Source organism: Selaginella moellendorffii, unplaced genomic scaffold (genome assembly GCF_000143415.4).
Source record: "Selaginella moellendorffii unplaced genomic scaffold, v1.0 SELMOscaffold_173, whole genome shotgun sequence".
In the NCBI taxonomy this organism is placed as follows: Eukaryota; Viridiplantae; Streptophyta; class Lycopodiopsida; order Selaginellales; family Selaginellaceae; genus Selaginella; species Selaginella moellendorffii.
The window spans coordinates 87,352-105,577 of NW_003314433.1; the positions used below are offsets into that span (position 1 = coordinate 87,352).

Below are 18,226 nucleotides of genomic sequence, written 5' to 3' on the forward strand. Positions count from 1 at the left end.
GTGCATCATTTACAAAACTTACACTCTCCAAATCTCACTCGTAAGAGGTTGTTTACTATATTACCAAAATTGTTAGTAACCTTGTGTAAAATTGATACCTTCTCCTTAAATATCAACAATGGATTGTATTTCATTTTCATATCTAACATGGAAACATTTATGGATGCTTTGTGGTACTAAGTATTTACCAAATGACCACTTAATTTTAGATTCAATATTTGTATTACAAAGAAAAAAAAGCAAGAGATGGAATACTTGGATTTTATGGTCCAAAAGTAATAAGAGTGAGAATAGCACCATTGGACTAACTAGAATATCTAAACCAAATAACACTTGAGATTCATAAGTTGTCCTTGAAAGCCAAGATATCAACAAAAAGTAGTGATCACAAGAATAATAGAATAAGTGGTTGCATATGAAATGTTGGAGATGAGTTGAGACTACATTCTCGAAATAAATATTATAAATAGAGGATGTTATTATTGTAGATTTGCATGTTTTGCAAAGGTGATACATACTTGTATGACATTTCTCCAAAAAAACCATAAATAATATCTAAAGAGTTTTGAGAAAAAATTTATCTTTCACATTTGTAGTTTCCAAGTATCATGTATGTTGTATTTACATTGTTTCCTATAAGAGCCACAATTTTCAAGATTGTGAATAAAAGTAGTAAGCCATTGTTTTTTAGGAGAACAATTCCTTGGAAAGCAATATCTAAAGCAAATTGTTGATAATTATCATTGCATCTACAAGTGATGAATATAGTTAAGTGTTTGGATTGCCATTGAATAATCTAAGCCACATTTTGGTTGTAATGAGATTGGATATTATATGGTTAAAGTTAACCTTGGTGATATTTCTAATTTGAAGTGTTGATTTCTCATGATTGTCAAGAAAAAGTTTTGAATTTATTAATTTAAAATAATCTTGGTAAAACTTTAGAAGTTGGTCCCAAAATTAATATTGAAACCTGCAACAATTCTAATTATCAAATTTTTACCTATAATATGGAATCAACAACTGCATCTTTGGCTAAGGGAGTAAAAACTATATATTTAATAAAAAGTAAAAGAATGATTTTTCTCGAGGAGAGAAATGAATAAATTTATTGCATCTCCACCTATTTTGTATTATATTTGTGAGCAAACTTTGATTAGCACAAGTTAAGAAACTATTTACTTGGTTGTAAGAGCACATCACACTGCTCATTTGGCCATCTTAAATGTAACTTTGGAAAAGCAGGTTATAAGAGTTAATCAAGTTTTATTCACTCACCTATGAAAAACTTACGAGTGAAAGCATTTCACTCACTACATATTGAAAAGCAAAGAAAATAAGCTGAAAGGAAGAGAGATAAGTTGAAATTATACCTTTGCATTGAAATAATTATAAACTCTTAAATTTGAAATTCCCGGGAAGTCACCCAACCAAGAGACACTTAACCCTAAATATCCCAAGACCTTTAACCGATTGAAAAAATGAATGCACTTGGAAAATAAGATATATTTTTATTCATAAGCGCTTTCCTTCTATATTTGAACCCTATTGATCATCTTTCAAGTTATTCTCTTTAATTGTTTATAGTAATATTAATGCATTTATGGATAAGCTTGTGGTTTTGTAACTATAGACAAAATTCTAGAACATGAGACAAAACTTTACATCTCTAATCAAGTAAAAAAGTGTAGAGTTGAATGAAGCTACAGTGAGTATCAACAATGGAAAAATTGTAGTAGCTAAAGTAAAATTGCCAAACTCTAGTGAGTAAGAATTTTTCTCTTGTCTTTTTCATATGGCAGGGTGACACTATGCAATTCAGATGAAGCATCCTTGGAAAGCCTAGGTAAACATAGTGAATTTCCACTTGCATTGCAAGAATGCTTTGATTATAAGCACATCTTGCTGTTTTTCTTCAGAACTAGTACTTGTGATCTTGCAAATTGCAATTAAAGTACTTCGATTTAGTCGGGTATAGTTGCCGCAAAACATCCTCCTCTGCTGCCGCAGTGCAAGTGGCCAAGCAGCACAAACATTCATTCCCAACAAACACTGATTAGTTTACTCGTTTTGAAACATTACCAGATAGATAGTGTGGTGCTGGATTCAGGGGAGGTGCTCGTAACAATCACGAAAGTTCCAGTTTGACTCCAAACATCTCCCGTGTGATCTTCCACTTGCAAGCGATATCTTGTTCTTCATGTATCAATCAAATGGAAGGGAAGTTGCTACCTCCAAAACTCGTTTGTTTCTTCTACAACAGTGTCGATACGATACGCGGAGTAAAAAAGGAAGCAATCCAAAAAGAGGATGTCCGTAAGATCACTACAGCTTAACCTCACTCTCGCAACTTGGCTCGGTGGTCTCTTCATGGAGGAATCCATGGCAGAAAGAGAAAGATCGTCAAGTCCGAGCTTTTGCAAACGAGGGAGCGATCGAGCGAAACGACGGCTGCCGCACACTGTGGATTGATCGATAAGTCTCTAGCTGGAGACACGGAGAATCCACCGAGCATCTCAACAGGAACTTTCATGATCATCATCACGCGCTTCAAGCACGGCCTAGCTTAACATCAACGACTTTGGGCTTGGCAAAGTTCTTTATGTCTCTCTCTCTCTCTCTCTCTTGCTGCTTGCTCGTGGATTTTTTAACGAATTTCTTCGTCTTCCGTGTGCTGCCGGGCTTGAGGAAATCTGTCCGAGAAACTGGGCATGTATCTTGTTTCCAGTTTGGGTTGCTTCGGACGACTTTCGTGCCGGTCGCCAGAGGAAAAAGAATTGTCATGGAAAAAACAATGGAACCTGTAAGCGCTCTGGATAACACGTTAGCTTGTCACATCCATGGCAAAAAGCTTAGACTTTGCTGGATGATCTGCGGCCTTGATCTCAGGCTAATGCCGTGCTGATCACATCAGCGAGAGGAATTTAAAGACTTTTCCAGTTGACAAGAAGTGGTGGAGTGATCGGGCAGTGATCCATCGACTTCGAGCGAAACATGGCATGGATCGAATCGTCCAAGTCCGAATAGAAAAAGAAAAAGGACGAGATGGAGATGGAGGGATCAAAGAAGTGGAGCGCGGCAAAGTCAATCAAAGCCGGTGCCATTTCTCTCTCCTCTCAGATTTTTGCGCTCTCTCTCTCCTTCAAACTTTCTGTGTGTTTCTTTTGCTGGCAACAAAAACAAAGGCCACACATGGGGAGCTAAAGAGGGAACATGGACTCCCAGCGAACAATAAAAATAAGCATTTTAGGGGCCCAAAACCTCTTGTCACTGGTGGACCATGGGCCGATTCCGGAATATTCTCCGGCAGCGAATATTCTATTATTCGCTAGGGTTAAGGCACCGGCATCTAAGCTATAGAGTCAAACCAATAATGGCACGATGTAAAAAAGAAGAACTACTAGCATTGTCATCCCCTTAGTTTTTGATTTCTAGGTTTTGCTAGAGTGGCGTTCTCTCTTTTATTCTCTTTAACAAAGCCCAATGAATGGAGTTTCAAACGTCGTACCCCGCGTACTCTACGCGGGGTTGGTTGTCACATAGAGGTGATCATGAGGAAGCACTACCAAGGATTGGAGGCGTATAATAAACTAGAGAGAGGCGTATGGTAGCGGTGGAGGCGTAGAGCGTACGGTGGCGGGTACGAGACCGCCGGTCCGTGGCTCGAGTCCGGCGCGGCGCGGCATCCGCTGGTCCGGGTTCGAGCCCGGCGTCCCCCAGTGGTCCATTTTATGACCCAAACTGGATTCCGACAAACTTAAATTCGGGGAGCTGCTAAATCTGGCAACAAACCGGTTATAGCTAAATTTGAGGCAGATAGCTAAATTGGCCGTAAGCCCGAAGGGCTGAAAAGGGCGTCCACGGTGGCTGGATTGTATATCCAGATGTAGCTGTGCCACGTGTCAAAAAGCCAGTGGACTTCCATGTCAGAAACCCGACCTGGGGGAATTGTACGGCATTTGGATGGATAGCTATTAGCTAGTAGTTGGCTATGGCGAGGGGCGCTGCGCCTTTGCTCTTCTCTCTCTCGCCGAGCAAAGCGGGGATCTTGATGCGCTAGGGCATCGATTCTCGTTGATCGTGTTGGCAGCGCCTCGCAGCGGTGGCGGCATTGGGATTATGACGCTTGCCCGGGCAATGTGTCGAATTTGAAGGCGCTGCGCCACTGTGTCACGGGCGCGATCGAGCGCGCGTCGACGGGGCATCGATGGAGCTAGGTAATCACACAAGGGGCTCGCGTTGAATCGAGCTTTTTCCTTCTTTCTCTCTGCTTCCCGTGATCTTCCTCGCTTTTCCCATTCGATCCTCGGCTTTCCATGGCGAATTGGAGGTAATCGCTCCGAAATATTCCCTCCTCTCGGAAGCGCTTGCTCGAAATATTTCCACTCCGATCGATCCGCAAGATGGAGCTCCACGGCGGCGACCCGGACCTCTGCTATGGCCTGGACGTGGATCTTGTGGGAGACAACGATGAGGCCTGGGCGAGGCGGTCGTCCAGGATCACGAGGATTTCAGCGACGACGACATGGACGTGGACGAGCTGGAGAAGAGGATTTGGAACGATCGGCTGCGGCTCAAGCGGATCAAGGACAAGCAAAAGGCCAGGGTCAACAACGCATTCTCCTCGAATCACTCGAATCACAGCCATGGGCAGCAGCAGCAGCAGCAGCATCACGGCGGCCCAGCAGCGCAGCACCAGAATCTGGGCAATCTCCAGGAGCAAGCCCGGCGGAAGATGTTGCGAGCCCAGGACGGGATCCTCAAGTACACGCTCAAGATGATGGAGGTCTGCAAAGCCCAAGGATTCGTCTATGGCATCATCCCCGAGAAGGGCAAGCCAGTGAGCGGCGCCAGCAACAACAACCGCGTGATGGAAGGAGAAGGTCCGCTTCGATCGGAACGGCCCCGCCGCCATGGCCAAGTACGAGGGCATCTGCTCCAGATCCGGCGGCGGCGCTGGCCAGCTCTCCGCCGCCGCCCCGACGCCACACACTTTCCAGGAGCTCCAGGACACCACGCAATGCAGCACTGCGATCCACCCCAGCGGAGGTACCCGCTGGAGAAAGGGGTGGCGCCGCCGTGGTGGCCGAGCGGCGACGAGGAGTGGTGGCCCGAGCTTGGGCTTCCAAAGGGGCAGGGGCCGCCGCCGTATAAGAAGCCCCATGATCTCAAGAAGGTGTGGAAGGTTGGAGTTGTCACTGCGGTAATCCGACACATGTCCCCGGATATCGGGAAGATCAGGAAGCTCGTGAGGCAGTCCAAGTGCTTGCAAGACAAGATGACTGCCAAGGAGAGCGGGACGTGGATCTCGGTGCTCAACCAGGAGGGCAGTGCTCGGGGAATTTGATCGGGCAGCAGCAGCAGCAGCAGAGCCACCACCACCATCACCATAGCCAGGTGATTGTGATGAGGATAACCCTTGAGACATTAGTATGAGGCTGCCTTGGATTGCTCTTCCAGGAAGAGGTCGAAGAGCAAGAAAACAATGAGGAAGCACCGGAATTTTGACCAAGTATGACAGAGCTCGCGCGCTTGGGACACGGGCTTCTTGGTCTTGCTAGTGAGAACTCTTAAGTTCTTTTTCTTTCGTGATTGAACAACAACAGTATGAACGCTCCAGTGATGGCGGAATTCGAGGTATAGAAACTCTGAAAAGGAATTTGTGTGGAGCGACTCTTGAATGTGAAACTTCTATGTGAAGGGAAGATCCCTTTACGATTCGGCGGTATCTCCGAATGAGAGAGTGGTCCTCTTCGTGCGTTTCTAAGAGGCTACGAGGATTGGGAAGGAAGACAAGTTGGAAACTAGTGAAAAGTCTAAAAAGATTCGAGGGATACTATGCATATGCTTTTAGGGTTCTTTGCACATTAGCTTGTAATGGAGGGGGCGCGGCTCGCGATCGTCTCCGATCTCGATGGAACAATGGTACGCATTGCAATGCCTCTTCAATGCGCTCTGGGCCGCAGATTATTTCCATGACTCGCTGAATGAGAGCGAGAACCAAACAAGGGGTGGGATACGGCTGTTTGGAAGAGACTTCCAAGTTTCCAGAGCTTACATTCCAGGTAGAAAAATTCCATATCCTCTCTTTGATTGTGTTTACAACGGTTTTCTCTATCTCGTCCTGGCTTTTTTTTTTTTCTGTAGGACACAGCGACCTCACAAAGTCAGCTTCAAGCTGAAGAAGGCGGAAGCTCCTCGGGTTGTGGAGACACTGTTGAAGAGATTGATCAAGTGTGAGGCAAGTTTTTAGAGGATCGTTCGAAGCTTTTGTGATCTTTTTCTTTTTTGTTCTTCCAGTTGGATGTAAAAATCATATACAGCGGAGGACAGGATATGGATGTTCTCCCTTGAGCAGCTGACAAGGGACAGCTCATGAGGGAAGGCAGAGCTCCTCAGAAAGTTCTTGTGATACTGAGCTCTTTGCCGTCAAAGACGTTTTTGGAGTGATCGTAAGTTCTTGAAGTCGATTGATCACCCACTCACTCACTGACGATCTCAGGTCGGGAATGCGTTTGAAGATCTTACGCAGTGGTACCTTGATAGCCAAAGACAATCCCAAGATCTTTCGTGGCACTGAAAGATGCGCTTCGGGAATCTTACAAGCTATCCGAGAGTTCAAGTTTGATCCTTGTGTTTCGCCCAGGGATGCCGACTTACTGAGCCAGCTCACTGTTTGAACACTTGAAAAGGCCAATGGTAAGTTCCTCGTGTTTAGTAGTTTTGGATGCTTGAGCAACGAAATGGCTGGCAGGCCCCTGACTCAACGCTGGTCACTCCGTGGGGACTAGAAGACGATCTTCGTAGAAGCGTGTCCCCTCCACGGTATTCACAGGGGAAAGAACTTCTGTATGTGGGTTGATCGAATTCGTGCGACGAAGGTTGGGGACGTTACTTGGGTTGTCAAGTTTGATAAGTGGCAGCGAACGGGTACGTCAAGTTCTTTCTGAGTCATATGCATTATTTTATTGCTGGTGCATTCCAGACGAAGAGCTGAATTATCGCTTGACAACCGCCGTGTGTTTCAATATGAGGTGGCGTTCTTATCGCTTTGTCTTGGTGGAGTTATTCAGCTTTGCTTCTCTTACAGGATGGCATGCCTTATGCGAGTGCATTACGAATCCACGAAACGTGGCTTGATGGTTATGCGGGAAGACCTTTGCTCCTAATGTAGGAGGCACAGCCAACGATAGGCGAAAAAATAAGCAGGGACGAGTCATCGTCCAGGTAAGCGTGTTAAAGTTCTCAGCTCTGGAATCTAATTTAGTGGATGCTGCTGTGTGTGCAGTGGCATACAAATTCCAGGTTTACTGAGATTGATATATGGTGAAGGAAAACGAGGGTATGTTTACACATTTATACTCATCCATTCATGGTGGTTGCTGTAGAACAGGGTGACATCAGGATCAAAAGCGAGAATCAAGCACACTCAGGTCGGAACGACAGGGATCAAACTCATCAGTAGCAACGGAGAGGTTTGTATTCTGGATTTAAATCGCGTGTCTCAGCAAGCAACAGCAAATGGAAGGAGAAAAAACCCGGCGGGTTGGGGTCCACGTCGTCAATAAAACGATGCGGATCAATGTTAAAAACCCACAGACTGGTACGTGAAATGCTTTACAGCCAGAAGTTTTGGCTTTCTTACCGAAGAATTGTGCAGAATCTGGCAAGGAAAAGGAAAAGTATAATCGGGCCACTAAGAAGGTGGAGCATTGCGAATGGAAGATAAGCTAAAATGCATTTATTTTCGTTCTCTTTCTTTCTGCGTGGTATGGCGGACTTCTCTCAGCATATCCCGAGCTGCATATCCAGTGATTCAAAGCAAAGTTCTCACCCTTATACCCCCCTTTGATGATAGTCGGGCAATTATCACACCACTATTCTTCCATGTCTTGTGTGTCTCTAGTCGACCAACCAGAGTATAAAATGCGACCACCACCTTCATTGCAAACTCCCCCCGCTCCCTCTTCCTCTCGCAGAAGGAGAGAAGGCTCCAAGTTTTTGAGTGAGCAAAGGGCTCTCACCTCGAGAACTCGACAAGCTCTCTCGATTCCAAGCTTGGCTCCTTCGGTTATTCTTCTCCTCTTCGTCCCCTTTCAAGAGTAAGTTTTTTCTTTGCTTTCGTAGTTCTGAGCTTGCGATTCTTTCAGTTTGGTTGCGCCAGCAATCGGGACTCTGACGAAACAAAACGCTCCATAAGCGTGATTTCCAGAAAGAGTACGTGCCTCGCTTCCTTCCATGCTTTAGATGCTCAAATGATTCTTTCATTCCCTTTCGCTCGCATAAATTACTCGTGTTGACAAGAAAAGAGTTGAAGTGTGTGAGAGTGTGTGTAAGTGTGTAACTTACGGCAGCTTCTTTTCATGTAGATTCCCCTGCATTCCCTGTCCTTTTGTTTCCTTTTTAAGTTCCATAGGCCAATGGATCGCTTGCTTCTTCTCTCCTCTTGCACTCTGCTGCGTCAGTTTCACTCGGGAAAACGTGTTCTTATGTAATTGTTCGCTGGCCTCGGTGAGAAACGAAGGCTTTCCCCCTTTTTTCCAGAGATGATCTTAAGGCGCTGTTTTCTTGTGAGAATTGGTGGTGCTCCTCCCCAGCACAATGCATTTGATGATTCCACGCCACCATTTGTCTCGTCATATGCTCACTGCCACTGTTCTTCCTCTGCTTCCAGAGCACAGGCGCCAGAAAAGTTTGAAGAGGCATTCTGAACTTGACACCATTTCCTCCAGGTATTTCATCTCTTGCTTGATCGTTTTCTTGACGATGTTCGCCTCAGGTAATCCAAGCTTTCAGACATGGTGAAGTTCCAGAAGCAGCTGGAGGGCCAGCTCGTCCCAGAGTGGCGGGTGAAGTACTGCGACTACAAGCAGCTCAAGAAAGTTGTCAAGAGAATCAAAAACCAGATCCTACATACCAAGAACCAGCAGCACAAGGTGTTCGATCCAAATGTCTTCTCGGTTGACAAGAGCAAGCTTCAAAACTTGCTGCAAAATCCCAGCGCCATCCTGAGCAGCTGCTGCGAACAATCCATATCCTCCGAAACGTCCATGGATGTTCTGGACTGTAAAGACAAAACAAAACCCTTCAATACGATCAGGTTGTGCACAAGACGAGAATTGGAGATGGCGAGGATTTTTACGAGACGGAGCTGTTCGGAACTCGATCGGATCACGAAAAGAGCTTCTTTTTCGGCCTTGACGATCAGCTCAACAAAGTGGACAAGTTTTTTAGATGCAAGGAAGACGAGTACGATGCTCAAGCACGGCAACTTCACATCCAAATGGAAGAGCTCATCCCTATGCAAGGTTCGTTCTAGCAGCCTCTAATTCTGTGGCACTTAACTTGGAATCGTTTGATCTCTGCCATGTTGTAGATGACGAATCTCAGAGCTTGAAGGGGAGCCCGGCAACAAAGGAAAGGTTCAGCGAGCAGCCAAGATGCTCCAGACGGCCTTTGTCGAATTTTATCGTGGGCTTCGACTCCTAAGAAACTTCAGGTGAATGACCTCTATACGATTGATCCATGTTCTCAAAGTGTTGAAAACTTACTTGGCAGCTCCTTGAACATGATGGCATTCGTCAGGATCCGCAAGAAATATGACAAGGTACTTATGGAAAATGGAAAATTACTGCAGACTTCTAAAAAGGTTTTTTAAATTTTCAGGTGACTGGAGTCTGGCAGTTATCTCAAGATGGTCGAAAACTCTCACTTTGCAACGTCGGACAAGGTGTGAAGAAATTTTCCTTTGAGGGTCTTGCTGATGGACCGCGTAGAGAGAGTGTTCACTCTGCACTTTACGAAAGGCAAATGAAAGCAAGCCATGGATATCTCAGGCCCATACACTCTGCGAGCAATCATGGAAATATAAACTTTATCAGGCCCATACACTCTGCGAGCAATCAAACTTTATCCTGGGTAAGAGCAGGATATCCATTTCATGCATTCGGATCGTGGTTATTAATTAACCTTCTATCACCATTGATGATGCGACGCAGAGATTGTATACTAGTGGTTTCATGGCAATGGCATTGCCTCTAGAAAAGGAAAGCACTCACCATACCTTTGGGAATAACTGTAATCTATTCATTTAATTTTCAGCTAGAACTTTCAGAGATCACGGACCTTATCGTTTCTTCTTGCTGCGCTCTTTGGAAGGTTTGGTAGCCTCCTCTTCGGCGTTGTGGTCGGCTTCAAGTCTCGCGAGCCGCAAATCAAACAATGCTGTTGTGAGGATTCCTTCTTGAGACACCACTTTACCTTGTCAGCGTGTCTCTGCCAAGTCAAATCCATCCTTCCTGAGCTCCTGATAGATGCAAAGAGCATGAAGAACGAGCGAAAGAAAACCTGCGTTGTCACCTTTCCAGTGTGTTGGGTGTGATCGTAAGGTGCCATTTGCCAATACATGATCGTCCAAGAGAAAAAATCTCTCAGCGTTTCTCCAGGCTGAAAGACAAATCAATAACAGAACAGGAAGATGAACTACTATCAGCACTCACCAAAAGTGTTTGTTGGGAATCAGCCAGGCCCAGCTCGGATCGATCTTTAATTTCCGTGCTTTCTGTGTCAGCTTTTTGCCTTCGCCCCTAAGAATAGCAGCTGCCTCTTCACAGTGACTCCACTGCATCCTAGAATACAAAAGGAAACCGACAAGTTTTCTTACATCCTTCTTTTTTACTACCTCGTCATCGTCCTCTTCGTCTTTTCCTTTATTAATCGATCCAGCATCACTGTTGTCACCATCAGTTTCGCCTTTCTCCTTACTAACTTCAATCCACGCGCTTTGTGTTTCCTGCTTGAGACATTAGTATGAGGCTGGATGATGGCTTGATCATACTAACCTCAATAATGCTCGAAGGTCCAGCGAGGAAAGGTCGTCGTGTCACTTTTTTTTTTGCCGACTTCTTTCATACCTCCATACAGAAACAAAGTATCCTTTCCAACGACCATTCCAGCATTTATTCTTCCACAAGGCAACAACCTTCAAGCAGAACGCTCAACGTTGAGACGCATTTTCCACATTTGGATCAACCACTTTCTTCTGCTTTGGATGCACACTTAACCACTACACAATCTCAGATTGCCATACCTTAATCTTTAGGCTCTTTGCTCCAAAGGATACCTGCGAGCGATGGTGCTTAGATAATTTTAAAAAAATCGACGAGATACAAACCATCTGGAAAGCATATACATCTCGATCATAAAAACGCTGTGCAGGGAATCACCTGCAAAAGCCATTAGTTTTTCCAACGCATGCATTGAAACCGTACTCATCAGCATCAACTACACCACCAAACAAGATGTGGACAAAAATCCTGCTCTTGGCCAGGAGCCATACCGGATTTTTTCACCTTCACAAAACACATTGAAAAACTAAAACTCCAAACGAGAATGTAAAACAAGCAAACCTTGTCCCACTCCCAATCCGTGGATCTAACGTCCACATATCTGCGAGCACTACACCTTTGTCGGATTGATCTTTGTCAGGGGCAGGCTCTTTGAAATAGCCACCGTACAAGAAAATCTAGAAAAGAAAAAATGTTCACAACACGCAAAACTATACTTTTAGTAGACAAATACCTCATCTAAATAAACAGCAAGCTGAGAACCAGTTCCAGCTGAAGGCCAGGCAGCTCCAAGCTTGGGTTTTATCTCTTGCCACTGCAAAAGGAAATCAGTTTAGTTGTGAAAAAACAAGGAAGAACGATGAGCGACAGAAACAAACCTTATAATCTTTCAATCGAATTCTTACGCACAGAGCAATTGCATTGTGGGGAAGGAGCTGCTACATTCTCTTCGACATGAATTTCGCTCTTCTTTGCTTTCTCCTCGTGGAGTTTAGCCTGACAAGAAGGAAAACGATTGAGAGTCTTTGGCCAGTGCTTTGCTTACCAAGATCGCATCAATATCATCCTCGTCCCACACCTTCTTCTCGTCGCGATGAGCTCGCTTCTCCGCCGCCTTGGCCGTCTTGCTCGAAGAACCCTAAAACCTAAATTAACTCTTGCTTGTACTGTCCGCTTTGCTTCCATACGATGGCTTTGCTTCCACAGCTGGCATATGCTTTGCTTTTCTTCCACAGCTGGCATACTTTCTTTAGTGCTTTGCTTCCACTGCTGGCAAGGTTCACTTTTACAAGTTTACTCGTGCTCTCCACTGCCCCTTCGATCCAGGGCAAACTTCCATGGAGGAGGAGTGGATCGGCTGTTTCTCTGTCAAGGCGGTCAAGGAGGCTCTCGCAGCGAAGCGGGACAACAAGTGGCACTTCAATGCGATTCGGTTTTATTGTGGGCACATCTGGAGGCTGGAGGCGCTTGACGCATCCAAAGGTGAGTTTGTTGATGAGGTGAGTGCTACCGTCCAGTGGTTTGGAGGCACAGAGGAGGATCTGATTGGTGTGCTCAACTGGTACATTTCAAATCCACCGAGTTTAGACAAGGCTCTGGATGTGGGAGATGCTCCTGGTGATGGCAGTTCGTCTGCTGCTGCTGCTGCTCACATTGACATTCTCAAGGCCGCTTTGGTACCACAGCTCGACATCAGATTCATCCACTTCGCTGCCAGGGTCGCTTGTAGGTTGGGCATTCCCAGTGATCGAATGCAAAGGGTGGCAGAGGGCATTGCTCCTCCTCAGCAGGGACAGGATATTCGCCAGATTGAGGTGCAGAGGTTTGCAAAGCTACTGACGATGACAGAGGAATTCAAGGTCTTGAAAGTGCTAGTATTCCATTGGGTAGGCGCAGACATCCTCACACCACCTCAGGAGCTTGAGTTGGCCTTTGCTCAGCTCGACTGCTTGACAGAGCTCTGGTTGCGCCATGTTGGGAACCCAGAGACTCTCCTTAGCCAACTCCTTAGGAAAGCAGGAAACAACTTGAAACGTCTCGAATTGCTGGCGAACAGGATGACAGTGGAAGGATTTGGGAAATTGAGTAGGGATCTGGCAAGTCAGGAGTGCAAGGTGGAAGAGTTAGCCATCCTGGATGAGGGCATTGCCAAGGAAGGGTGGGAACAGGCATTTCAGAATGGCATTTGCAATAAGCTAGTGGCACTGCAGGCATATTCGTTTCCAGAGGGGGCAGGTGAAGCACTCTTCAAGGCACTCACGAGTCCAAACTGTTCGCTGCAAAGACTATACCTATTTTGGGGTACTGATGCTGGAGTGTTGCCATGGGTATGCAAGGCTCTTCAGGAGGGCACCAGCCTGTCAGTTTTAGATTGCCGAAGTGAGGACCTGAGCAATGCAACGGGCCTGGGTGAGGCCCTGAGCAGCGCTAAGTGTGGCTTGAAGGAACTCAGCGTTACACTTTATCCAGGTGATGGTGGTGGATGGTTGGGCAAAGCGCTACAAAATCCCAATTGCAAGCTGATCAAGCTTGATCTTCATTGTCCTGACGAGGGAGGAGGAATGGTCGGTGACAGCAGTCTGTGGTCAGCTCTCTCAAGTCCACATTGTAAGCTGCGCCATTTGAAAATATGGGGTAGCACGGGAGAAGATGAGTTAACGTTGGAGTTTGCTAAGGGCATAGAGAAGAGCCAACTGGAGCATTTGAGTATAAGGAACTGCAAAATCACGAATGAGGAGCTCTTTTGGAAAGCTATCACCAGCTGCAAGTCTCTGAAAGCTTTGTCATGTGACTCGGAGCTGCCATGGAGGTGCCTTTTGGGAAGCAGCATTGAAGACTTACATATTCGATTTAAGTCAGAATTTGAAAAGCTGGAAGAGCTTTGCCAGTTCCTGGGGGATCCAAAATGCAAGGTGCGCAGATTCAGGGCTCCTTATCTTAGAAGTGATGCACAGAAGAGACAAATTCTGGCTGCCCTGGAGGAAAACTACCAAAGCCTCGTGGAAGAGCTTGATATAGGCAATGATTCCGAAGCTTCTGAAGCTTTCAAGCAGAGGTGTTCTGGTCTTTTAGAGCGGAATGCAATCTTCCAGCAGAGTGCATTCAAAGACTTTGACAACCCGTCAACAGCAAAGCTCTTCTTGTGTGGTGCTAGCAGGGTTGGAAAGACCACAATAAAAAAAAACCTCTGCCGCAGAGTGTCTTGGTTTCCATCATGTCTCCAAAGGCATGCTTCAACAGCAGGCATTGAGCTGCAACCACTTGTCTATGCGACCACCAAACAAAAGTTGCTCATTTGCGACCTGGCTGGACAGGAAGAGTTCCATGCTTTCCACCAGTACTTTCTCAGAGGAAGTGAGAAGGATCTCTTCTTGATCGTATGCAAGGTGGAGGATGACAATTGTGACGTTTTCAAGCAGAATTTGGTTTACTGGCTGAGGTTCATTGCTTCACATCAATCAGCCTCACCCAAAAGGAAGCCCAGGGTCTTGATTGCCTTGAATTTTTTCACTCGAAAATCCAGCTATGACCCAAAGGAGGTGGTTTCTGCAATAATCTCCGACAAAGGCTATCGGCAAGTACTTGAGTTTGGGAATGACTTTTGTTTTAAGGTGGTGGCCACTCAAGTGAAAGATTTAAGGGGGATAAAAACCATGTTGGGGAGTTGCTTGGAAGAACTGTTGTCAGCCCAGCAACAAATGCCACGGGAATGTCTCAAAGCAAAGGGGAAACTGGTACAAAGTGCAAGTCACAACAAGGTCATACCCCTAGATAAGGTTGGCAAAATCCTCTTGCCTAACATCAGTTCCAAAAACATAGAAGCCAGAAAGAACGTTGTTAAATTCGTCTTGCAATTTCTACATGATTGTGGAGATGCAATTTACTTTGGCTTGGGACATGAAGAGGGTGACATTGTGTCTCAATTTGTCATCTTAGATGTCCAATGGTTTATGAGGGATGTGGTGCAACTCTTCATACCTACAGAGAAGACTAGCAAACTCAAAAGTCAAATGGATACACACCAAGTTAAATATCAATTGCAAGAACAATGTGGGAACCAAGACAAAATAGTGGAGTGCATTCTTGGAGTGCTCCATGAGATGGGAGTGATATTGCCTTGGGATGATACATGGGATGGGAATTGGCATAACTTGCCCAAAGAGTTAATAATGCCAACACTATTGCAAGAAGAATATTCACCTCCAGAATATTTATTATTGCCATCAGTGCCAATTGACACTCAAAAAAACCACAACTACTGGGGCAGGAGGTTTGAATGCAAAGACAAGGACTTGAAATTGTTTCCTGCAAGTATTTTCACAAAGATCCAAGTTAAACTTTACAAATTAAGCAAGCAAGGTATTAGGCTTGGGAATGGATGGGTGGCTTTGAAAGAAAACCTTATCGAGACAATTGTGAGAGTTGGGGGAGACACAAACAATTGGAAAGATAGGCAATGGGTTGATGTCATCATTTATTACCCAAAAGAGGTAGAGAATGCACCAAGGCCAGATTTGGAAAAAGAAGCTGAAGGATGGATGGAAAAAATTAGAAATTGCATTATTGGGGTATGTATGGAGGATTGCCCATTTTTGGAAATTGAAGAAAATGTGATAAGGCGTGGTTATGTGTGGAGAAGGATACTAAATAAGGTAGGTAAACCAAAATCATGGGATGCAGTTATTTGTCCACTAAAGCAAATCAAATATGAAGCAAGAGAAAGAGGTTTAGACTACTCCCACACTTTGGAATTATTCACATGAAGCAGAGAGTTGGGATGTGATTAGCGATTTGAAGGTCTCAGATGAGAATGCTTTGGCTAAGCTATTGATGCCTAATGAGCAAAAACATGAAGTGGTGAATAAGTTTGTTGAACTTCATGAACTCTTGAAGGACTATGAGGAGGTTGGAGAAGTCACAATTCCAAGGCATCATCAGATGTTGTTGAGTTTCCAAACATTGAAGACCCAAAACTTGATGCAATCCTCAGATATATTAAGAAGATGTTTGATAAAATGGAGAACCGTTTTAACAAGTTGGATACAAAACTTAATGACATTGAAGTAAGCGTTAACGAGCTCAAGAATGGAATCAAGTTTATCATGGATAAAGTGAATGCAATCCATACAACGTGTTTTCAAGTATTATTGAAATTGGAGACAGATTGCCCAAAATATCCATATATTCTTGATGAGAATAATAGGTGGAAAAATTATAGCAAAATACTGGGAACACATAGTAGACTTCACTACTTGTGTGAATGGCCTGGAGGAACTTATACTCAGGGAATTAAAGGTCATCAAGTGAAAAATTCTGTAAGTGTTGAATTGGATCTCCCACCAAACTACATTGATCCTATTATTTATTGGGGCCAAAGTTTGAGGACATTTTGCTGGTGTTGGAGAGATAGCGAATGCAATATTAGACGAAATCAAGGGAAGCCTCATAAGCTTTTTGGATTCATGTCTTCTCAAAAGCAAGTTAACTACAAATCCCAAAGCAGAAGATGTGCAAGAGATATTTAAGCTAGTGACAACTAAATTTGGGAAAGAAGAAAAATGGGAGACAATCATGGAAAATTATTTTGCTCTTTATCCCAAAATCTTGGAGGGAAAACAAATATGGGTTTGCAAAGGTATTTAGCATTTAAGTTTTTTGTTTTATTTAACAAATACCATTCTAAAGCAGATCATCAATCTATAATTTTATAAAATGGTCTAGCAAAACGAAGGTAAATAAATATGCTTTATATAGTTATTACTATATATCTTTGGTATGATTCAGGTATATTTTGTAGCTGAAGTTAATGAGGTAAGTTTGTATTATAGCTCCAAATTATTCTTTCCTGTTTATTTTAATGTTTCAAGTTTATTTCAGTGTTGAATATTTAATATTTTAAGTGAAGGAAAAGCTACCAAATATTTTATTTTTTATCCCATAATTTGGATGATAAAACAATATATATTTACAAAGGTATTTTATATTGAAATATATCCATGCTTTTAGTTTTATCTAACAGAGGCTATGTAGGGCATTTAAAGTAAATCATTAATTATATATTTTGCTCTTCATCCCATAATCCTGGATGAAAGTAAAATATGGATCTGCAAAGGTATTTCACATTTAAGTTTTTAGTTTTATCTAACAAACACCATTCTAAAGCAGATCATCAATATATATTTTTACGAGGTAGTTTGGAAAGATGAAGATAAATGAACATACTTTATATAATTATTACTATATGTCTTTGGAATGATTGGGCTATATTTTGTAAGAAAAGTTGATGAAGTAAGTTTACATTATTGCTCTAAAATATTATTTCATGTTTATTCTAATGTTTCAAGTTTATTTCAGTGTTGAATTTTTAATAATCAAAGTGAAGGAAAAACTCATCAAATGATTTCATATTAATGACATTTCAATATGAAAACTAAAATTGTGAAAGAAATTGACCAAAAGACAATCATGGCCAAATATTTTAATATCCATCCTATAACCTTGGATTATAAAACAGTATGGATTTACAAAGGTATTTTACATTGAAATATATCTATGATTTTAGTTTTATTTAACAAAGACTATGTAGGGCATTTAAAATAAATAATTGATTATATTGATTTTTGAGATTATTTGGCAAGGCAATGATTAATCAAATGTCCTCTATATTGTTATAGATATGGCAGAATGTTATTTTTACTATGATTATGCTACATTTCCTGATATAAGTTGATGAGGTATCTTTGCATATTGCTCTAAAATAATTTTTATATTTATTCTGATGTTTCAGTATTGAATGCTTTAAAAAAAAGCTACTCAGATGATTTTATGTTAGCGGCATTTTTTATTTTGGCATCTTTGGTAAGAAAAATTTAGGAATGAAGTTAATTAACATTAATAAACCTTTTAAGGTAATGCATTTCAAAACTAAATACAAGTGCTTAATTGTTATTTATCATCACATACTGTAAAAGATAACTTTATATTATCTTTACCAACTTCAACTTATTCTTTAAATTAATGTTTAGCTAAAATATGTTACAAACTACAGATTAAAGACTTATGAAAATTGTCATTGTTCACAATTCCATTTACTTGCTAAACTCTATATAGAAATTTATTTACTCTCCTCAATTACATATATATGCCATCTCATAAAACCAAACACTGTATTGTACTCTAACTATTGTAAGCAAGTGTTTGAATGACAATAATTTAACAGCAAAAGGTTTTTGAGTGTCTGTAGACATCTTTTACAAAATACAAAATATGTATTAAACAAAACTTATAATTATTTTAAAAATAAAGTATAAAAATATTTTTTACTATGAAATCATTTGAAACACATCAAGTGTTACTTCAGAGTAGCTCTAATAAAAATG

General features: G+C 42.8%; 1 protein-coding gene, 1 long non-coding RNA gene and 2 pseudogenes across 2 annotated transcripts; 3 read left to right on the forward strand and 1 right to left on the reverse strand.

Moving 5' to 3' along the window:
• Positions 1–3,937: 3,937 nt before the first annotated feature.
• LOC9638745 lies at positions 3,938–5,839 on the forward strand (annotated as a pseudogene).
• A 2,959-nt stretch (positions 5,840–8,798) lies between these two features.
• On the forward strand, positions 8,799–9,736 carry LOC9638746 (phosphate transporter PHO1 homolog 1). The gene is made up of 4 exons (XM_024667453.1): positions 8,799–8,960; positions 9,101–9,308; positions 9,391–9,499; positions 9,685–9,736. Exons 1-4 carry the CDS (start codon positions 8,799–8,801, stop codon positions 9,734–9,736), a joined length of 531 nt encoding a protein of 176 aa, XP_024523221.1.
• A 328-nt stretch (positions 9,737–10,064) lies between these two features.
• The window catches only part of LOC9638750, a 60,901-nt pseudogene continuing 52,739 nt past the window's right edge, over positions 10,065–18,226 (reverse strand).
• LOC9638747 lies at positions 16,725–17,370 on the forward strand. The gene is made up of 4 exons (XR_002991347.1): positions 16,725–16,820; positions 16,878–16,959; positions 17,013–17,135; positions 17,202–17,370. It is a non-coding gene; the product is annotated as an uncharacterized LOC9638747 (long non-coding RNA).

Excerpts from the sequence above, each read along its gene's own strand:
- LOC9638746 (XM_024667453.1), top strand. The coding sequence starts at position 8,799 with ATGGTGAAGTTCCAGAAGCAGCTGGAGGGCCAGCTCGTCCCAGAGTGG. Across the intron at positions 8,961-9,100 it reads TCGATCCAAATGTCTTCTCG|GTTGTGCACAAGACGAGAAT; the intron begins GTTGACAAGAGC and ends CAATACGATCAG. Across the intron at positions 9,500-9,684 it reads CGACTCCTAAGAAACTTCAG|TTATCTCAAGATGGTCGAAA; the intron begins GTGAATGACCTC and ends GGAGTCTGGCAG.